The following is a 23,986-nucleotide window of genomic DNA, read 5'->3' as shown; positions in this document are numbered from 1 at the left end:
CAGGAATCTGTTGCAGTTCACTACCTTATTCATACTTTTTGTTCAGTGATTTTTTTTTAAGCAGGGTTACGTTAGTCAATATATCACACGTAACGTTAGACGGCGGTCAGCAGCACCGCGTATTTTAGCCACCTAAAAAAAAAGACAAAAATAGTAAAATAAAGGTCAGTTAAAATGTATACTATATTATGAATATGTGTACCGTTTTAGCTAGCTTTCTGACATACTGTTGGTTGTTTACCTCAGTGGTCCCCAACCACCGGGCCGCGGCCCGGTACTGGTCCGTGGATCGATTGGTATCGGGCCGCACAAGAATTTTTTTTTAATTTTATTTTTTTTAAATTAAATCAACATAAAAAACACAAGATACACTTACAAGTAGTGCACCAACCCAAAAAAACTCTCTCCCCCTTTTGTTCTGGACATTGAACATGAAGACTCTTCCTTCACTGTTCCGAGTGGCCATGAGAGTCTTGGCAGTGCCTGCCTCCAGTGCTCCAGTGGAGCGAGTTTTCAGCCATGGTGGCATCATACTACGCCCCCATCGTGCACAAATGACTGACAGACTCTTGGCTAATTTGGTCTTTTGCAAATGCAATGCAGCATAGGGCCCTGACATATAAAAAGTACAACTTTTTTGTTATGTTCACGTATATGTCATGTTTTTTCAATGTTAACACTTTTGTACAAATAAGTACATTTGCACTTTATTTTTCAATGTGTTTGTTCTGTAAAGGAATGAGTTAATGTTTAAAATGACTGGTTAATAGTGCTATTATAAAGTGCAATGTCAGCACAATTTTCTTTCCTGCAATTTAAAATGCACTTGTTTTAATAAATAAATACAGCGTTTGAAAAGCATACACAATCTGTTAATATATTAGTCTGTGGTTAAAAGGACTTGAAAGGACTCGAAACTCAAAATGCAGGACTTAGGACTTGACTTGAGACTTTCCAGTCTTGACTTTGGACTTGACTCGGGGCTTGCCTGTCTTGACCCGGACTTGAGGGCAAAGACTTGAGACTTACTTGTGACTTGCAAAACAATGACTTGGTCCCACCTCTGCTAGTTACACCTTTTGAATGCAATTACTGAAATAAATCAAGTTTTTCAAAATATTCTAATTTACTGGCTTTTACCTGTATGTATGTATGCTGTCTTTATTGAGTGTGCGTATGTTGAGTGTCAAATGTGATCACTTGCTGATGTGTGTATGTCAAAGAGGAGGGATGAAGTCTCTGGTGGATTATCTCTGCAGCTTTGGTCTGGAAAAGAAACATGGGCTTAATGATGTACATATACACATTTGCAATGTTGTGTGTACGGTGCACATTCAGACAGGGACATCATTTGACGTAAAACCAAGGAAAATGGGAATAGGATAGAACAACTTACATTGAAAATGGATTTTTGTTGTTGTTAAAAGTTAAAGGAGCTGTTTGCAGCTTGCTCAAAGTTCAATTTTGTTAAGCCAAAAATGAGAACAAGAACAGAACATATGTATTTTTAAATATTTTTCACAATAAAAAATGCTTGTCGGCCCGAGAAAATTGTCTGCTGTTTAGGCTTGTTACTCACTCAAAAGTAACAACTAACAATTTGCAGTCATGCTGTTATGATAGCTGAACCGCTAACACACAAAGCTAATGGATGTAGTAAGGATGTAAAAGCTGTAAGATGGTTAGATATAATACTTCAAACTATGAGTGTCCTGATACAACTTTTTCACTTCTGATACGATAGAAATATTAGAGCCTTGAGTATTGACCGATACTGATATGAATTGATACATTTTTTCAGACCATAGGGCACATCGATTATAAGGCGCACTGCCGATGAGCGGGTCTATTCTAGGGCTGGGCGATATGTCGAGTTTGTAAGACATCGATATATTTTTAAACAAGATATGAATTAAGAAAATATCGTAATATCGATATAATTTATTTCACGTTCAAATTACCAAACGCCGCTTATTTGTTGTGTTCCTTGTACTCCCCCGCTCCACCTCCATGGGCTTCTAAACCCCTCCCCTTCCTCCTTCCAAGACGTGCTTGCACGTATAAGAACATCCATGATTGGTTGGTTGTTTACTATGATGAGTCACGATTGGTTAGGGACAGGCCAATCGGAGGTAAGATAGGGCGGGTCATCGAACCAGGAAGGGAAATCACAAAGTCCCTGCCTGCAAATGTATTTATTTATCTGAGTTTGATACATTTTGTATTATTTGCACAACAATGGTATTCATTTTACATAAAAATAATATTTTTCTATTTTATTTATGTTGTTTAATTTTGTACTACTTACACAGTTTGTGTTCTGTGCTGTTAATACCCATCTTGACTAACTGGGTTAATAAAAGTGCCACTGACTGTTTACAGTACAGTTCTCATTCACTTCAATTTCAGTGAAAATCGCTCAAAAAATTAATATCTTTACATGTATACTTTCACCGAAAAGTATATTGCGATATATATCAAATATCGAGTTGAAGTAAAAAAGATGTAGGAGTGACATTTAGATGTTAGCTTTGCACAAGGCAACGACCTGTAGGACTGCTTATGTCAGAGGACATTTTACATGCAAGCCAATATCATCCGCTACTTGTTATTTTGCTGATATTGGACCGATATCAATATTGAATTGGGCCACCAATGGAAAATTAGCGCCCTAAAGGCATCTGTTATGGTTACAGAGGGAGTGTAGACGGCACAGACCACATGGGAGCAATATATATATATATATATATATATATATATATATATATATATATATATATATATATATATATAAATAAAACAAACAATATATTAATTAACAAGGGTTTGGAGTGAGACAAAATCCAAGGGAGTGTGTGTGTGTGTGTGTGTGTGTGAGACTGTGTGTGAATTAACTGCTGAGTGTTACCGTAATGTTGAACGAGAGGAGGGACAAGGCAGATCTCGGAGTTCCGTGAAACAGGCATGTAGTCTGAGGGGTCAACAGATCCGTTTCCAGAGCGGGGGTCCAGGATCGAGGGAGGCAGTCAGAATCCAGAGGGGGTCCAGGGAAGTGAGGCGCACAGCTCACTTCCAAGGCGATGGAGTATAGGTTCTCGAACAGCTGATTTACGTTCTGGCCCCGGATAGCAGGTTGAGCAGGCTTTTGAAGGCAGTCCTCTGATGATCAGCTTCAGGTGCGCTGATTGCCGGTGAATGATTGCAGCTGCCGGCTGCAGCAGTGCGGACACGCGCCTGGTGCGCTCCTGGAAGTGTGCGGTCGTGGGCGTGTCCCGAGGTGCGCTCTTGGAGGCGCAACTAGCAGAGCACACAGATGAGGGCGCATTGGAATAAGCCCTGGCCGTGACAGCATCTGCCTAAAGGTTGCAAATAGCCCCTTTATTATTATGTATATTTAGCAATGCTTCATATAGATCACATGTTAAACTTTATTTACTGTACCTCTTTAGTTTACACGGATGCCTTTACTCCTAACTCAAGTTCCACTACTTTTGTTTTACTGTGAATATCTGGTGACAGCTGTCAGTTATTTTTGCCGTAAAATCCACTGACATTTTTTCTCACAGTGTACACAAACATTTTTAGAAAAATGTTTTACCTAAACGCACTACATTTATTTGCTCAAAAAATTTGGCAACTGTATTATCTTAAGTCCCCTAACGCAGGGGTGTCAAACTCATTTTAGATCGGGGGCCACATGGAGAAAATTTTTACCGGACTGGTAAAATCACGGCACGATAACTTAAAAATAAAGACAACTTCAGATTGTTTTCTTTGTTTAAAAATAGAACAAGCACATTCTAAAATTGTACAAATCATAATGTTGTTGGGTTTTTTCTACACTTACATGTGGCGGTTAATAGTGTTCTACCTTTATTTGTCGTTATTTATATTTTCTGAATAAATGATGTGATAATGTTCATCAGTCAACTCATTGGTGTTAATTTTCAATCTATCAAGATAAAAAAAATTACATCAAAATTAAATTACAGGATGTTATTTATGTAGTTTGATCATTTTCCTCGACTGATGTACTAACATCATGTGGTTTATTTTGTACATATGTAGCATCATCTACAAAGATACTAAGAATTGCAATTGCGACATCCAGTGGACACATTTAGAACAGCAGTTTCTTTCATTCTAAAATTTCAGGTTAATTTTTAGACTTCACAAACTCATCCCACGGACCGGATAAAACCTGTTTGCGGGCCCGATCTGGCCCTCGGGCCGTACGTGTGACACCCCTGCCCTAACGTGTATTTTGAAGCTACATTTGCTGTTCAGATAACCTTTCGCGGTTGAGGTAAAGGGAATTTGCTGTCTAAATAGATTAGATGACTAATCTGGATTTATGTAAGATTAACGTGATGTATACTTTTTTAGATTATTTGCATGTGTTAATGCCTATGTGTCAAAGTCAAGGCCCGCGGGCCAGATCCAGCCCATAAATGAATTATCTCTGATTAGCATTAGAAACGGCCCACAGGCCACAGCCCCCTGCTGCTATTTTGCGCGCACCGATACTCCATCAGTTTACAAAATTATCAAGTCATAAAAATGGGGTCCCACAGTAAATTTTTGGGGTGCCTTTTTTTGTAACCATTTTGAAAAAAAATGATAAATGTATGCAGTAGGGTTGTACGTTATACCAGTATTAGTATAGTACCGCGATACTAATGAATCATGTTCGGTACTATACCGCCTCTGAAAAGTACCGGTGAAGTTATAACACTGAAACGCCCTCAGGAAGAGGTGCTTTAAGACATGGCTAGTCTAGTCCCAGTCGGGGCTGGATTTATTTGGCCATATTTTAGCTACTTCTAAATCACTAATCCTGGTCTCCATGGCGACAAAAAAAGTAAGTTTCTTACAAGTATCATCCCTGCAGGACAAGGAATAGCTAAAAATGCTTCAATACACACCGTAGCTCACCGGCTTCACAATGTAAACAAACGCCATTGATGGATCTACACCTGACATCCACTGTAATGATAGCAAGTACCAGTCGATACTGCTATGATTACGTCGATATTTTTGGCCTCACAACATCTTCTTCCGTTTTTTAAACATTTATGTTATGTTTATAAACTCAGGAAATATGTTCCTGGACACATGAGGACTTTGAATATGACCAATGTATGATCCTGTAACGACTTGGTATCGGATTGATACCCAAATTTGTGGTATCATCCTAAACTAATGTAAAGCATCAAACAACAGAAGAATAAGTGATTATAACATTTTAATAGAAGTGTATATAGAACATGTTAAAAGAGACAGTAAGCAGATATTAACAGTAAATGAACAAGTACATTAATAATTAATTTTCTACCGCTTGTCCTTAATAATTTTGACAAAATAATACAATGAGAAATGACACAATATGTTACTGCATATGTCAGTAGACTAATTAGGAGCCTTTGTTTGTTTATTTACTACTAAAAGACAAGTTGTCTTGTATGTTCACTATTTTATTTAAGGACAAACTTGCAATAAGAAACATGTTTAATGTACCCTAAGATTTTTTATTAAGATAAAGCCAATAATACAATTTTTGTGGTCCCCTTTATTTAGAAAAGTACCAAAAAGTATCAAAATAATTTTGGTACCGGTACCAAAATATTGGTAACTAGTATGCATTATCCTGTTATATCTCACATTCTATAATGTGTTTTGTAAAAAAGGTTGTCATAAACGTTACTTAATTCATTAAAAAAAAAAAAATACAATAGAAAACACATTTTTATGAATATGTAAATTTATTCAGTTGTAAACATTCATTCACTTTCTTCTTTCCTTTATGGCTCTAAACTTTACTGCTGCCGGTATTTTTTTTTCTATATTCTTATTGTAATATTTTCAGAAATTCTTTGTTCTATTTTCGGCCAAAGTAAGACAAAGAAAACAATCTGAAGTCGTCTTTAATTTTTTGTTTTAATGCCATGATTTTAATAGTCCAGTGCACAGATTTTCCTCCATGCGGCCCCTGAGCTCAAATGAGTTGGACACCCCAGCATAAATGCATTAACTTTGACATCTCTAAATATGACACTTTTTCTAGCAGTATTTTATTTGGAGCTTCACCCCCATGAATATTTTTCCAACACAGAAGGTGACCAGAACGCCATTTGTTTACACCCGAATGGAATGCTTACGTGGGGGATTCTGACTATTTTGGACGATGCTAACAAGTGGAAATTGCTGTTTTGCATCCAAACACTTGTTTTTCTCACTACGATGGAGCGAAACCATCCTTGCCCAGGCACGCCCTTCTCGTTTTGGAGTATAAATATTTGGGCTTTTGGCACCAGCCGCTAGACTAGATCTGACCAAACTAAGTCAATGAGCATGAACTGATGAAGCCTACTTGGATGAAAGGCGAAACGTCTTCTCAGACAAACCAAACAGTCCATTTGCAATCGATTGAACGCCCTGAGGTACAAAATATATGATAAACAGTGCCTTGATTAAAAAATAAAGAAACATACTGTATCAATTCAATCTCTGTAGGACTCCCCCTACTGTTGAAAAATATGAATGTATTTAATATTATTTAATTTATTTATTTCATATTTATTTATTTAAGTGTTCAATCTAAAAACATATCTAAGCAATAATAAATATTTGGTAGGTCCTGTAAATTAGACTTATAAACTATACTGGACTGTCAACCTTTATGATTAAGGGAATCATAAACATATATTTGAAAAAAGGGCATAATAACATTTTCAAGCTTTTAAGCACAATAAATATTGAATTTTGCTTAAATTTCAAACAAAATAAATGACAAGTGAAGGTTAACCAACAAGGGTTGTTTGATGTAGATGTTCTTTTTTTTAATGATTGTACGTAATAACATACAATTTCAAAACTAGTACAATACATGTCACATTTACACATGTAGTGTGAAGATACAAAATAATAAAGCGTTGGAAAAAGGAATATTAAAACTTGAATCATAAACATTTAAAGTTTTGATAGCTTTTTGTGTGTCCAGTTTGCTCAGCAGATGAAACTATCCATCCCTTTCAATATTGTATTCTTTGTGTTCTCTATGACTAATTGCATTTGTGGATAGATAGTTAATACATTAGTTTAGAATATATTTCACATTATTATCATTGTCTCTAACATACACTAACTATATTGCCAAAAGTATTTGGCCACCCATCCAAATGATGAGAATCAGGTGTCCTAATCACTTGGCCCGGTGTATAAAATCAAGCACTCAGGCATGGAGACTGTTTCTACAAACATTTGTGAAAAGATGGGCCGCTCTCAGTGATTTCCAGCGTGGAACTGTCATAGGATGCCACCAGTGCAACAAATCCAGTCGTGAAATTCCCTTGCTCCTAAATATTCCAAAGTCAACTTTATTATAGGAAAAGTGAAGAGTTTGTGAACAACAGCAAGTCAGCCACCAAGTGGTAGGTCACATAAACTGACAGAGAGGGGTCAGCGGATGCTGAAGCGCATAGTGCAAAGACTTTCTGCACAGTCAGTTGCTACAGAGCTCCAAACTTCATGTGACCTTCCCATTAGCCCACGTACAGTACGCAGAGAGCTTCATGGAATGGGTTTCCATGGCCGATCAGCAGCATGTAAGCCATACATCACCAAGTCTAATGCAAAGCGTGGCATGCAGTGGTGTAAAGCACGTTGCCACTGGACTCTAGAGCAGTGGAGACGCCTTCTCTGGAGTGATGACTCACGCTTTTCCATTTGGCAATCTGATGGACCAGTCTGGGTTTGGAGGTTGCCAGGAGAACGCTACATTTTGGACTGCATTGTGCCGAGTTTGAAATTTGGTGGAGGAGGAATTATGGTGTGCGGTTAGTTTTTCAGGAGTTGGGCTTAGCCCCTTAGCTCCAGTGAAAGGAACTTTGAATGCTCCATGATACCAAAACATTTTGAACGATTCCATGGGATGGCACTTCAAGTTCATATGTGAGTAAAGGCAGGTGGACAAATACTTTTGGCAATATAGTGTACCTAAATGCAGTTGGTGTTTACTTAGTTGAGCCGTTGCTTTTTTTATTAAAAAAAAACAAAAGGTGATTTAATGATTCAAAACCATAAGAGGTGTGAATGTATGCATTAAAAACTATGTGGCAAATAGAATCGGTTACAAAAAAACACATGGACAAATATAGATACATTGTTTTTCAATTTGCTTGGCAAAAATATATGAATATATGTAAAGCACATATATATATGAATGCATATAAAATATATATACATATATATTTTTTTGCACTTTGAGTGAAGATATATGCAAAAAAAACAACAAAAAAAACCTGTCGAACCAAAAAAATAAAAAATGTTCTGAGCTTTTTCAGTTTCCAAACACATCCTCTGGCTGCACCCCTGGGACACCACCTGCTGCTTTGAAACTGGACCCATAAAAACATATTCTATGTCCTCACCCTGTTTTCCACACAAAAATAATTTGCGTGTTGAATAAATATTGTGAAAGTGTACTATAGATGTGCAAAAAGGTCGTAGGAATGAAAAATGTGCATCTCTTAGAAACAAGGTGACCATCTGTTGTTGGACCAACCATGCTTGACACCGCTGTTTTGCATTTGGACTGAGAGAGTTGAGATGACTGACAGAAAAAAAAAAAAGATTTTCGGTTTGACTTTAGGTAAAACCAAGAATCACCTAACATTTGTGAGGGCAGAGGTCACCACATGTGGTTATTATTTTAGTTCTAGTTCCTGCATAAATGTTTTCAATTGAACTAACTCAATCACGTCTTAACGGATCCCATGTTGGAACAGAAAAGGATATTCTGACGTCCCCACAAAGTCGGAAACATTCAATTGTCTCAAAGAAGAAAATGCCGTCAGATATAAATTATCCTGAATTTATCGTAATCATCAATTAAGTACACAGTAATACATTATTGCTTAATTTATATCAGTTTATTTCTCCTGCATTTATCAAATATTTAATTTCAGCTGCAACAGGCGTCTCTAACTCATTTAATAAGAATTCACTTCAGAATCATGTTTTAGCCACATGACAACATTTTTTTAACTACTTCTACCTGAGATATGGTAGGCCTTAAGTCACATTAATTTTAAAATTGCATGTACAAGTTGTATATTTTCAAAGTGTTGAGTCCCCCAGGAAATGGTTATTCCGCTTGCTTATAGGAAGTTGTTCTTTGTTTTGCCCAATGTGTTTTTTGGGCTGTCATTTTTGTGTTTATGTATAACAACACCTTATGCAATAATGTAATACATTTTCAACTCATTATGTAATAACGCCACATTTTTTAATAATATAACGCATTTTGTAATAAACCATGAAGCATTCCGTAATATATTTGTTAAATATGGTATAAGTTATTACAAAGTGATTCATGATAATCTGCATATTTACATGATTATTCCAATATTTTTAGACCAAAAATGCAAAAAAAAAAAATGCTACAAGTTTTGGAATGTGACTCTGGGAGTGAACGTGTTTCTTCTTTAATGTACCTTTTTTTTAATAAAAGTTTTTAGAGAGAATAAATATACATATACACATTTTTGTGGAAGTGTACATCATTTATTTCTTTCACCCGGAGAGTGAAAGAGTTTTACTGTCATGACTGTATTTCTTTTTACTCCTGTGGTAAATTTTAATGTCTTAAACAATGGTTCTTAAACTTTTTTTTTTAACCAAGTACCACCTCAGAAAAAAACTTGGCTCTCCAAGTACCACCATTATGGCCAACAATAAAATACAGTAGCGTAGTAGGCCTTAATATACATTAAAAACAACAAAGAAGTTTACTTTAACAAGTATATTTGCTTATTTTGGCCATTGTAACATCAAGGACAGTTTGAACAGTAACAGTGTTTGAATACAGGAAAATAAAACAAAACTATCTTTGTCAATCGATGTCAGATTGCGTGGCTGATAGACGAACATATGCAGGTAATACAAGATAAGATCATTCATTATCTAAGACAACGCTTGTTTAAGAAAATAATACAATTCAAAGGAAATAGTGTATAAATACAGTATGTGTAAAAAAAAGAGTGCTGAAATGTGATCTTAGGACTGAAAGTGTTTCATTTTTTAATTTAATTTATTTTTTTATAAATCTATAAATAGACCTGATAAAGAAAAATAAAAAAACATATCTTAGTTGAACCTGTGAAAAACTTAAAAAATGAAATACATCCATCCATTTTTTTTTTTAACTTATTTTCCTTCTCAATTGTAATACTTAAAAAAAAACTGAACAAAAAAAACAAGGATATTATAATACAAAAAGGAATACACTAAATATATATATATGTTTGTGGGAGCAAACATACATTTTTGTTTTACCTTGGGAGTGATTACAGTCCTAATTTTTTACTCCAGTGGGGATATTTAATATCCTAGAATAATACAAATAGTGATAGGTATTAATTGTATTCATAAGCACAAATCTAAGCAAAGTCACTGTACCAACAATGAAACTATTGCAATAACAACGTCAATAAAAAAGATCAATAGTAAACATGATTGTAAAATGTATTGCAGCTTACGTAATGAGCGGCCATCTTGCAGCACACCTGTAGTGCCACTATATGCAAAGTGACCCTCCCACCATGCAGCGTGCTATAAAAGCTGCACACATTCCATCCCATCAGAACAACTTGAGTAGCAACCATGTTCCGTGTAGTTGTGCTGCTGTTGCTGGCTGCAGGTTCCTGTGAGTGTCACTGAGGCACACATGACCATAGATCCGTTACATCCCATATCTAATAACTTTTCCTCCGCAGGTGTTGAGTGTGAAGAGTTGACCCAGCCACCGTCTGTCACTCTGCAGTCTGGTCAGAGTCTGAGCATCAACTGTAGGGTGTCTTATTCTGTGGGTGCTGGTGGCTACTACACAGCGTGGGTCAGACATCCCGCTGGGAAAGGACTGGAGTGGATTGGGATGGCGTATACTGGCAAATCTTACTACAAAGACTCACTGAAGAACCAGTTCAGTATTAATGTGGACCCCTCCACCAAGACAGTGACTCTAAATGGACAGAATATGCAGCCTGGAGACACGGCTGTGTATTACTGTGCCAGACAACCACAACAACACAAAGCATCAGCAGACTCGAACAAAAACAACAACACTGTGCAGCGTGACAAACATGTTCTAGTCACTCGTCAAATGGAATCCAGTCCCAGGGGCCTCAAAGCAGAGTCGAGGCAGAGTCTGCATGAGAAAAAGAACTGTATTTACTTTAAAATCACGTTTTAACCTCGTGACTAAATGTGTTAACTACTTCTACCTGACCTATGGTAGGTTTGACGTTATCATGAATGTAAAACTGCACGTTCGCAGCTGAGTGTGAAGCGACTGGGATGAAAATCAGCACTTCCAGGTCTAAGTCCGTGGTTCTCACCCGGAAAAGGGTGCAGTGACAATTTCGGGTTGGGGATGAGAACCTGCCCCAAGTGGAGGAGTTCAAGTACCTTGTGTCTTGTTCACGAGTGAGGGAAGAGTGGATTATGAGATCGACAGGCTGGTCGGCGTCTGCAGTGATGCGGAGCCTGTATCGAGCAGTCTGGTGAAAAAGCAGCTGAGCCGGAAGGCAAAGCTCTCAATTTACCGGTCGATCTACGTTCCCATCCTTACCTATGGTCATGAGCTTTGGGTTATGACCGAAAGGACAAGACCACGGGTACAAGCGGCCGAAAAGAGTTTCCTCAGTCGGGTGGCAGGGCTCTCCTTTAGAGAGAGGGTGAGAAGCTCTGTCATTCAGGAGGAGCTCAGACTAAAGCCCCTGCTCCTCCACATCGAGAGGAGTCAGATGAGGTGGTTCGGTCATCAGCTCAGGTTGCCCCCGGAAGTCTTCCTGGGGAGGTGTTTAGGGCGGTAGAAGGCCACGGAGAAGACCCAGGACACCGTGGAGAGACTAGATCTCCCATTTGGCTTGGGAACGCCACAAGAGCCACCAGGACGAGCTGAACGAAGTAGCTGGGGAGAGGGAGGTCTGGACTTGTCTGCTTAGGCTGCTGCCCCCGCGACCTGATTTTGGATAAGCGGACAAAGATGAATGAATGGATAAAATTATATGTAAAATTGTCACATTTTCACACTGATGAGTTGCCAAGAAATGGTCATACCGCTTGCTTACAGGAAGTTGCTCTTTGTGACGCCCGATGTTTTAATTGAGCTTTCACTTTTGTGTTTGCACTGTGTTGCAACACATTATGTAATAACAGTGCATTATGTAACAATGTAATACATTTTCACCTCATGTAATAACGCCACATTTTGTAATAACGTTGACGCTTTTTGTAACATTAGTCTGTTTGTATACATGATTAATAATTGATGATCATGATGAATATTACGATATGTTTTGTGACTATTCATGAGTTGATTTATTATTTTCGACAGCACTTGTTTACCTTTTATTTAACTTAATATTTTATCTGCAATTTAGAGGGAAACATATACAGTAACTTGATTATAAAAAAAACCCCAATACATATCTGAGTTTGAACTTGTGCAAATCTTAAAAGAAGTAATACATCCATCCATTTGTTTTTACTGCTTGTCCCTCTCAAGTGTAATACTGTTTTTAGAAAATAAAAAACATAAGGATAATAATATTAACCTCTTAAGGCCCAAGCTGCTTATTTACATGCTGTTTTTTATTTCTCATTGCTATTTGGGCTTATTGGACCCTAATTAGAATAAAAACAAAGAATCATCTTTTTATATGATGTACTTAGTCCATAAGTACACAAACGTGTACTTCATGTTTAGTGACATGCTAATTCTTATTTTTACACTTTTTTTCCCCAAATTCCATTGTATGTTATACTCTTCTATCAATCTTCAATCAATCAATCAATCAATCAATCAATCAATCAATCAATCAATCAATCAATCAATTCTGACACCACCAGATGGCAGTATAAGTATCCACACAAGCGGCCATAAGACCCCAATTCAGTAGTGTACAGAATTTTGGAAATAAGAGCTAAAAGGTGCTGTCCATGCATGTGGCCACTAAGCCTTTAGATTAATATAACAAAAAATAATATTAATAATAATACATAAGAAAAATGATAATGTTTGTGTGAGTGAACATAAATTATTTCACCCTGGGTGTGAAAGTTTGTTGATATTACTGTCCTCATTTTTGATGATATTTAATATCCTAGAATAATACAAATAGTGATAGGTATTAATTTTATTCATAAGCACAAATCTAAGCAAAGTCACTGTACCAACAATGAAACTATTGCAATAACAATGTCAATAAAAAAGATCAATAGTAAACATGATTGTAAAATGTATTGCAGCTTACGTAATGAGCGGCCATCTTGCAGCACACCTGTAGTGCCACTATATGCAAAGTGAGCCTCCCACCATGCAGCTGCACACATTCCATCCCATCAGAACAACTTGAGTACCAACCATGGTCCGTGTAGTTGTGCTGCTGTTGCTGGCTGCAGGTTCCTGTGAGTGTCACTGAGGCACACATGACCATAGATCCGTTACATCCCATGGTAGGCCTGAAGTTAATATATGTCTGCTTAGGCTGGTGCCCCCGCGACCTGACTTTGGATAAGCAGACAAAGATGAATGGATGGATACAATTGCATGTACAAATTTTACATCTTCACACTGTTGAGTTTGTCAGGAAATGGCTCGATAAACTTCTGCTTGCTTACAGGAAGTTGCTCTTTGTGTTGCCCAATGTTTGTTTGTTGTGCTGCCATTTTTGTGTTTACAATGTTATTTCAATGTAATTTCAGAAAGCCGAGGACCGGGGGCCCTGACTTGTCCCTTCACTTTTAGTCTTATTTTGTATATTCCAGAGAACCACTGTCCTCTGCAGTAGACATTTGATTTTTGTCTATTTATTTTGTCAGATTTACAGGAGCGCTCCGCTGTTTTTAAGGACATTCTGCGAAAAAAGCTAGTCAAAGATCATTTCTATGACAGCAATTTAATGTTGGAAAAAATCTGCAAAAATGTGAGTTTGTCAGGTTTATCACTGACAGTTTAGTTATGTTTTGAGTTTTTTCCTCTGTCTGTCTTTATTTCCTGTAAGCGCTCTTATTTTGTCTTTATTTCCTGCTTGTATCCCTGAGTGCTTTTTCCCCTCAGCTGTGGCTGATTGGCACCTGGCCACACCTGCTGTCAATCAGCCAGCTATTATTTAGTCCTGCTTTGCCCTCCAGTCAGGGCTGGAGTATTGTCGCTGTCATTATGATTGTCAATGTCATTAATACTTGTCGTTGTAGCTGTGTCTACTTCGGTTCACTCTGCTCATGTCATAGTTCCTTCGTGTCACAGTAAGTGTTTTTGTTTCTTGTCCACAGTTAGCCTTTGTGCTAGTTTTTATTCATAGCCAAGTTTGTTCTCCGCCTTGTGCGCGCCTTTTGTTTGTACCCTTTTGTTTGTTCTTGTTTTAGTGTTAAATTAAATCATGTTTTCCTGCACCAAGCCTGTCGTCTCTGCATCTTGGGGTTCGTCACCCACACACTGTGACAGAATACTCCAGCCTCCTAACACGAATCCCGCAGAGACTTCGATGGCGGAGAGGCTTGACAGGATTCTTGGGATAATGGCTAAATTAAAGAAAAGTTTGGCCACTTTTCAAGCCCTCTCCCAGATAGGCCCTCGTCTGTGGGCCTATCTGGGGACGTCTGGGATCCGTCCCTTGAGGGGGGGGCTAAGAGTAGCTGTGCAGCTGAGGAGGCACAGCTACTCCTCACACAAGTGGGTCTGCAACAGACGCCACCATGCAGTCCGGTGGGCCGGCAGACGCCACCATGCAGTCCGGTGGGCCGGCAGACGCCACCATGCAGTCCGGTGGGCCGGCAGACGCTACCATGCAGTCCGGTGAGCCGGCAGATTCCACCATGCAGTCCGGTGAGCCGGCAGACGCCACCATCATCTCCGGTGGGTCTGCAACCTACGCCGCCATCATCTCCGGTGGGTCTGCAACCTACGGCGCCATCATCTCCGGTGGGTCTGCAACCTACGGCGCCATCATCTCCGGTGGGTCTGCAAACTACGGCGCCATCATCTCCGGTGGGTCTGCAACCTATGGCGCCATCATCTCCGGTGGGCCGGCAGACGCCACCATCATTTCCGGTGGGTCTACAACAGACGGCGCCATCTTCCTCTCCGGTGGACCAGCAGGGGTCGCCACCATCCTCTCCGGTGGACCAGCAGGGGTCGCCACCATCCTCTCCGGTGGACCAGCAGGGGTCGCCACCACCCTCTGCGGTGGGCCAGCAGGGGTCGCCACCACCCTCTGCGGTGGGCCAGCAGGGGTCGCCACCACCCTCTGCGGTGGGCCAGCAGGGGTCGCCACCACCCTCTGCGGTGGGCCAGCAGGGGTCGCCACCACCCTCTCCGGTGGGCCAGCTGGAGTCACCACCACCCTCTCCGGTGGGCCAGCAGAGGGCGCCACCATACTCTTGTCGGCGACGGATGTGGTCGTTTCACGGACGACCGCCTCACATGTGGCAGCGTTCAACTCGCCGTCGCCACCTGACTCTTCCCCGCTGGTTGCGGGGACACTTGGCCTGGCGGCCCATCATTTTCCCCTCAACTGTGGCTGATTGGCACCTGGCCACACCTGCTGTCAATCAGCCAGCTACTATTTAGTCTTGCTTTGCCCTCCAGTCAGGGCTGGAGTATTGTCGCTGTCATTATGATTGTCAATGTCATTAATACTTGTCGTTGTAGCTGTGTCTACTTCTGTTCACTCTGCTCATGTCATAGTTCCTTCGTGTCACAGTAAGTGTTTTTGTTTCTTGTCCACAGTTAGCCTTTGTGCTAGTTTTTGTTCATAGCCAAATTTGTTCTCCTCCTTGTGCATGCCTTTTGTTTGTACCCTTTTGTTTGTTCTTGTTTTAGTGTTAAATTAAATCATGTTTTCCTGCACCAAGCCTGTTGTCTCTGCATCTTGGGGTTTGTCACCTACACATTGTGACAGAGTTACTCACAAGTTTTTTTTAACTACACTCGTGGTCCACCAGTTGAATAATCCAAATGATGAAAAAGAGAGGACCTATAGAGGTGCCTTAAGGAACGACTCAGTCATGTAAATCACAAGTTTGGACACCCGTGTTGTATGTTTGCTAGCAAGGTTAAAATGTCAATGTGTTTACGGTGGTTTGAGTTCCTCTATACAACAGGAGCACTCTGTTTTTAGGAATTTGCTGCAAAAATATTTCTTTTTCTCCCAAGTTTTGAACTGAACTCAGGGGCCAGTATGGTGTTATTGGAGTTGATTGGAAAGTTGAATAGAACACAATTACAGTATATTAAAGAAATCCACATCACACTTCTGCCAAACATATTTTATCATCTGTGGTGTTTCACATATTGTCTTTCAAAAGAGTGCTTTAAACGCCCTACACCTCGGACGCTAGAAGTTGCAGGTCAAACCACTGTTCATTTAACGTGAAGAGATTTGGTTACACTTAAATGTTTACATTAATGCTGGATTTGAATTATTTCTATATTAGACAACAGCAAAAGTCGTCGGTAAATCTACTGCAAATTCAACTTACAGATATTTTGGTTGCACTTTTGATATTACTGAAAATGAGAGCACAAAAGTTACTCACAAGTTTTTTTTAACTACACTCGTGGTCCACCAGTTGAATAATACAAATGATGAAAAAGAGAGGACCTATAGAGGTGCCTTAAGGAACGACTCAGTTATGTAAATCACAAGTTTGGACACCCGTGTAGTATGTTTGCTAGCAAGGTTAAAATGTCAATGTGTTTACGGTGGTTCGAGTTCCTCTATACAACCGGAGCAAATCTACTGCAAATTCAACTTACAGATATTTTGGTTGCACTTTTGATATTACTGAAAATGAGAGCACAAAAGGTTTACTCTTGTTAATTCAACCGAAAGTGATGGTGGCACCTAAATAAGATGTGAATGCATTGGCCATTAATTGTAGTTTACTTGCTTGTCTGCATCCATAATTCATTTATGTCTAATTCCCTTACAAGAAATAACAAGAATATAGGAAACTTCACCTGCAGTGTCCAGTATTTATTTCACAGTCACACTGCTTGTATTTTTGACAAAAAATTTGGCTTAAAGTTACCCTTAATCGGCAATTATTTGAATCGAATCGTAAAACAAATCATTACTCCCCCTGATAAAATTTGTTTTTGTAATTGAGTTTATTATTAACACATCTTTGGACGTTGACAATAATGTGAACCGCATGAAAATCTGTCGAAATTGGGCAAGTTGTGATTTATTTTCTTTCTTTTCCAAATACACAATACATTGAACATAAACCAAGAAACCAATGTGTACAAGAGGAAAAATGTGTGTGTAAAGTGACAAAAAAAAATAAAAAATTGAAATATAATAATGTATTTTCATTATACTGTGTACATGCATTGACACTTTTATAGACACTTAATGTCAGGCTGTTCTCCACCAGTGCTGACATGTTTTGGGTGTTCCGTCGTCCTTTGCGTCGCAATTTGTACATTATAAAGTTTTGTTTTATGACGTGTTTATTGTTAGTTATTGTGTATTATTCCCCGCACAGTAAATAAGTAGTTAGTGGGACTGTAAGTTTAGACAGCATGTTGTGTAGTCAAGTACTCTTAACTGTTAATGACAAATAGGATTGCAAAGGTCTTAAATACAAGATTGAGTGCACAATTGCGACAAGAAGAATTTTCACATTATTGTCGCGTGTGATTTTTATTATTCGGTAGTGGTTGCTGGGACATGAATCAGCGAATATGCTGAAATGCAAGTTTTTCATGTGGGCAAGATATTCATTCTGTAATTATATTGATTATATCGATTTTTGTAATCACAGCTGAGGACACATCTTCTGAACACTCTCACCCATCTCTCAAGTCTTAGGAAGTAGTAATGCTTAAGTCCGGGTCAGTAAAGTCAAAGTCCAAGTCGAGTTGCAAGTCTTGGATATTTTCAAGTTGAGTCCGAAGTCATCAAAATTGTGACTCAAGTCCACAACTCTGATCACAATAGAGCAAAACCATTCAAGCATCCCTGCCGTGTTGCCTGTGCTAATATTTTGTGACAAATGTACGCACTTTTATCAAACTCCAAAGTTTGACCCCAAAAGGCAAACTGACTTGAAATTTCTCATGCTCATTCTCAATGTGCTCTACAGTGGGAAAAAAAACTGCAACTTTATGTTGTGAAGCCATATCGCCTCAAAATGTGTTGCAAATCTTCACGAGATGGACAAGGACATGTCTGCAAAATCTGACCAAGATTGATTGAAAAAACATGGCAACCATTAAGCATAACATCTTTGATGGGGCACTGGTGCGACTTAGCAACTTATTGCCCATAAGTCAGTGACTATTGATTATACAACTTTGAGGATATCTGTGTTAGATGTATGGGCAACACAAATATTATTCAGTCACCTGATGGGGTGTTTTAATTATTTAATGTCAATGTATATTTTATACAGTGACATTAGTTTCACTAACCGTAACAGATACAATTGTTGAGACACAATGTTTAACCCAGAGATTCTCAAACTGTGGTACGTGTACCACTTGTGGTACGCCAAAGAATCACTTAATTAAAGTACAGTGTTATATTTTGCTATATTCAAAAACAGTGTTACTGTTCAACTGTGTGTAATGTTAAGTCAGGCCAAAATGATTGAATATATTTGTTAAATAAAACCCCTGGCCTGTTTTTAATGAATACTTAGCCCTACCATGCTAATTTAAGGTATGTTGATCATTATGGTGGTACTTTTGAGAGCCAAGTTTTTTCTGAGGTGGTACTTGGTGAAAAAAGTATGAGACCCACTAGTTTAACCGATAAAACAACCTGTACAGGCATTTTTTTAGTCAAGTGTTTACATTTCCAACTGCCATGCAAGAGTAAAGACAATTTAACCAATGCAAAAAAAAGTTCTACATGAAACTGAAATAAAGTAAAACAACTTACTGCTTTGACTGTTCTATCTGGACTTTTCCTTGATAACAGTTTGACATTTAAGACTTTGGTCAATGTTTTAGACATTCTTTGACTCTGAATTGTTGCTCTTTGCCTTTGTAGGTATTGCTGTTTCTGTTTGAAAATATACAGTGTGCATCATATTGTATTAAATATTATTACAATGGCTATTTATATATATATATATATATATATATAAATATATATATATATATATATATATATATATATATATATATATATATATATATATACACACACACACCTTACAGGCTTCGATGTTTCTACTATTTGCTGTTCCAAAGTGTCGAAAAAGAATATTTTGTACACATATACCCTGCCAAAAATAACATTTAGTATATTCCAAGTCTTTGTTAAATATAAATATTTCTTACCTTTGTTTCTGTGTTCAAAAAAAATCCTCTGCTACATGCTCGACTGGGGAGGTTTTGGTATGGGCATGTGTCACTGTGGTTATACTACGGGGTGGCACAGTGTTACACATCATAACAAAAACCTTTCATTATTCAAGCGGTGTGCACACCCTCTGATGCACATTGTTAGCTCTAAAAGGTTGATACGTATTTTCCCCAACTAAATCATAGTCAACTAAATGACTGTATAAACTTTTAGCTCAATTAAAAAGAAGTTTATTTTATACAAAACATTAACACTGTAAACATTAGACTTGAAACCATTAATACCTTTGCTAAGTTGTGAACTAAAACACATGTGTAGTTGTTTAGTTTGTATTACATGGCTGGAAATAAGATGTGTTTAAGATATGCATTTTGTGGATTATAAATTCTTAATATCACTAATCTGTAAAGACAAACTTTTGAATTTTTTCTAAAACATTATGGTAACTATAAATTTACAATAATGGGTATGTATTCGGGGTTTAACAAAACGCCATAATCCCGGTTTAGTAAATACCTTGGTTTTAATGTCACGGTTTGGTTCATCTTGGGGGCAGTAAGGGAACAAAAACGTAAACAAATTAAACTGCATAAGTCTTGTGTAGAATGCTTTAATGTTTTGGTTGTTTTTAATCATAACTATTATTAATCTATTTGCAAATTTACTTGGTCAATCTGGTTACTTTCTGTTGTAACTTCTTTGACTAATTACATTTTTCATCACAATTATAAAAACAATACACAGAATGGCTGTCTGACAAAAGCTAACAATTCAATATTTAAATTAATGTATTATTTAATTTTAGTAAATACAATATTTTTGAGCAATATACTTGTATAGAGTTATACTTGTATAGAGCTTTTTGACCTTCAAGGTACTCAAAGCGCTTTTTGACACTATTTCCACATTCACCCATTCACACACTGATGGCAGGAGCTGCCATACAAGGCGCTAACCACGACCCATCAGGAGCAAGGGTGAAGTGTCTTGCTCAAGGACACAACGGACGTGATTAGGTTGGAAGAAGCAGGGGATCGAACCAAGAGCCTACCGGTTGCTAGCACGGCCACTCTCCCAACCGCGCCAAGCCGTCCCCTAATATTTTCGAGTAAAATAAATTTGGAGGTGCAAAATAACCAAACATAAGTGAAAACAACTATTGGCTTTGATTTAAAGTCCTAAAGTCCCGTACACAACAACAAAACAAATGAAAAATATATTTTGTGATAATAAAAAAAATGGATCTCATCACTGTAGTATTGACTATATACTGATACTACAGTAGACTTGGTATCATTACAGTCAATATTCGTATCAATTGGCCGCCGGCCCTTGTGTACATTCAAGAGATCTACCTTAGCATTGCTTCTTGTATAAAGTCCTAAACTCCTGTAAACAATAACAAAAGAATGACATAATTTTTTTTTTTTATAATAGTAAAAAATATCAATCTAATCATTGTAGTATCAACCATATACCAATACTATACTTGGCATTGTTTCTGTCGAATATTTGTATCAGTCTGCCCACCCCTGTTTACATTCAAAAGCTCTAGTTTAGTGATTAGCATGGCTCATTGTGTCCTCCTCTGATGTTTAGTGCAGCATGTTAACTGTTCCTCATCCTCTAGTCCTCCAGTGATAACGTCACTTTAAAGAATGTTAATGTTATTGTTGCTTATTTTCTTGCCATTGTCACGGCGCGGTCTCGAACCCACAATTCTCCTGCAGCAAGATCCACCAACATTCAGGCTGGCAGTATGCCGGGTGCTTCACGCCTATGCAACGCCGCAGCTGCAGACTTTCCGCTATCAGCACACCTGGCAATAATCAGGGAGACATCATAAAGACCAGTGGACCCTTGGAATCAACACTGGAAAGTCGTTAACTCATCGTAGTGAAAATTTATGTCTCTGGCTTCCCTTCTGTTGTCCTCGCATTCGTTCTCCTCGTCCTCCTTGTTCCCTCGTCTCATGTTCCTTGTTTCTCCCGCAGTACCCGTACGTCTTGTCCCGTGTGCTCGAGCTCTGTGCCTCGACCTCCCTCCGGACTTTGGACTGCCTTCATCGATCCTTGACCCTTGCCCGGACACGGACCTTGTCGCTTCTCTCCTGCTCTCGACCATCTGACTGCTTACGGACACCCTTTTTGCCTCGCTCTCTTGGCCTGCCGACAGATTCATCCATCACGCACGTACAACATCGTCTGGTATTATTCACATGGTTAAAATCACACACAGTCCTGCAACAAACACAGAGTAGCATACACCTCCCACTCACTCATCAAAGGTTACAATAAACCCGGTAACCTGAGTTTATCGGGGTGTCGTCCCCCTCCACCCCTCACGTACATAACAGACATTGTGTTGAGGAAACGGTCATTCGCTTGTCGTTGTCAAATATGCGTGACATGACTAGAATATGTCATTATCACAATAACACAATAGTATTAAAAACTCTATCGTCAACTAAATTTACATCATTTATATCATATATCTAAATATATATCCAAAACTGCAAGCATTCATTTTAAAAGATAAAATAAAACTGATATAATATACCATAGTTGCAACATTTCTTTGTTTTAGTCAAATGAAACAAAAAAGTAACTGTTTAAAAAAAGGCTTTCTTTTGATCTGCTTGTCTCTACCTGTTGAAATATTTCACAGACACGTTAACAAAACTGCAGAACTAAATAATTCTGAACAGCTCGGCATAATTTCTGAAAACCTCCTGCCCCGGGTTTAAGACGAACTTGTTGTGTTTTAGGCCTTTTTTTAAAAAGGTAATGCTAATGATGCTAACAATGTAAACAGCCAACATGCTAACAACAGATGTGGTACATTGTAATATAATGGAAGCATCTTTTGATTCAATCGATGGTTGCTATATTGCAAAATGACCATGTGATATGCAAAATGCTAATTGGCTAAGGCTAGCATCTATAGAATGTACCAGAAGTGCAGAACCTGGACAAGTGGAAGTAGAGAGCTGATTGGAGGAGACACAAGGATCACGGCAAGACACAGGTGTGCTAATGATGGAACAAGGTGCAAACCATGTAACAATGAGCACATGGACAACAAAGACAGCAGGAAACAAGGTAAAGAAGGCTTATATATAGTGTGAATTGAGTGAGCAAATAAATTAGCAATATGCTAATAAATATCTCATAAAGGAAATGTCAAATTTCTTATAAAGCTTTTTGAATGTACAACTAATATCAAAACACAGAAAAAATGTTTCCAACATTCTGAACATGTGGTTATCAACATCCTGTCTGGTTGATATTAATAAAAGACAGGAAGCGACAGTTTCTTCAACAGGTGTTTTGTAAGATAGCCAACAAACTGAAATATTGTAAGCCAAGAACACAAAGGATAAAAAGATACACGTTGTCACCAGGACACAGGCAGATGCCTGGGGCCCCCAGATTTCCACGGGCCGCCAGAATTCTCAAAAAAACGATGATTAAAGTTTCCTTCTATTTAAAACAAGTATTTACTTATTTATGTCTTAATTTATGTATTTAAAAATACTTAATCAAAGATGACTGTTGGGACAGATCTCCTCTCCCTTCACACGAAATGGAGTATTACACGTTATTTACTGCACATGTGCAGACTCGTTTCAGGAAGACATTCCGAAACAAATGCTACATCAGTGTTGTTCTCAGTGCTGCCTTCAATACCGTTGATCAGAACATTCTTTTAGACCGCATCAAATCGTGTATTGGTATGTCATGTTTATCATGTTTAGCTACTACCTCACAAAAAGAATTACCTAGTAAAGAGTAATGGGAAATAATCAATAAAATGGTGCTTGTAACACAGTGAATGGTGGGGAGAAAAAAGGCCAGCCGAAGAGAGTGCATGGGTCCATCCATCCATCCATCTTCTTCCGCATATCCAATGTCAGGTTGCGTTGACAGCAGCTGAAGCAGGGAAGCCCAGACTGTCCTTTACCCAGTCACTTTGTCCAGCTCCTCCCGGGGGATTCCAAGGTGTTCCCAGGCCAGCCGGGAGACACAGTCTCCCAAACGTGTCCTGGGTTTCCCCCGTGGCCTCCTACTGGTCAGACATGCCCTAAACACCTCCCCAGGGAGTCGTCCGGGGGGCATCCTGACCAGATTCCTGAACCACATGATCTGGCTCCTCTCGATGTGGAGGAGCAGCGGCTTTACTTTGAGCTCCTTACGAATTACAGAACTTCTCACCTTATCGCTAAGAAAGAGCCCCGCCACCCGATGGAGGAAACTCATTTTGGCCGCTTGTACCCAGGATTTTGTCCTTTCGGTCATAACCCAAAGCTCATGACCATAGGTGAGGATGGGAACGTAGATTGACCAGTAAATTGAGAGTTTTGTCGTCTGGCTCAGCTCCTTCTTGACCACGATGGACCGGTGTCCGCATCACTGCAGACGCCACACCGATCCGCCTGTCGATCTCACGATCCACTCTTCCCTCACTCGTAAACAAGACTCCCAGGTACTTGAACTTCTCCACTTGGGGCAAGACCTCTTCCCCAACCTGGAGATGACACTCCACCCTTTACTGCGCGAGAACCATGGACTCCGATTTGGAGGTGCTCATTCTCATCCCAG

The 23,986-nt window shown here is 38.8% G+C and overlaps 1 protein-coding gene and 1 long non-coding RNA gene across 3 annotated transcripts in view; one reads left to right on the top strand and one right to left on the bottom strand.

The window, feature by feature from the left end:
• Positions 1–455: 455 nt before the first annotated feature.
• On the bottom strand, positions 456–19,468 carry LOC133615470 (uncharacterized). Of its 2 annotated transcripts, XR_012051085.1 has the most exons (6): positions 19,361–19,468; positions 13,427–13,570; positions 10,662–12,022; positions 2,909–3,356; positions 1,141–1,266; positions 456–1,076 (listed from the first exon to the last, which is right to left on the bottom strand). It is a non-coding gene; the product is annotated as an uncharacterized lncRNA (long non-coding RNA). The 2 variants fall into 2 exon arrangements; XR_012051084.1 differs by having other exon boundaries at positions 456–1,266.
• Positions 10,643–23,986, top strand: part of LOC140676661 (uncharacterized) — a 48,342-nt gene continuing 34,998 nt past the window's right edge. Inside the window, exons 1-2 of the mRNA XM_072915695.1 lie at positions 10,643–10,705; positions 10,776–11,092. Of these exons, the coding sequence (XP_072771796.1) occupies positions 10,663–10,705; positions 10,776–11,092 (360 nt within the window). The 5' untranslated portion in view covers positions 10,643–10,662. The remainder of the gene's footprint in view (positions 10,706–10,775; positions 11,093–23,986) is intronic.

The sequence above is a fragment of the Nerophis lumbriciformis genome, linkage group LG22 (assembly GCF_033978685.3).
Source record: "Nerophis lumbriciformis linkage group LG22, RoL_Nlum_v2.1, whole genome shotgun sequence".
NCBI lineage: Eukaryota > Metazoa > Chordata > Actinopteri > Syngnathiformes > Syngnathidae > Nerophis > Nerophis lumbriciformis.
The sequence above is the reverse complement of the archived record's forward strand: the minus strand, read 5'-3'. Positions and strand labels throughout refer to the sequence as shown.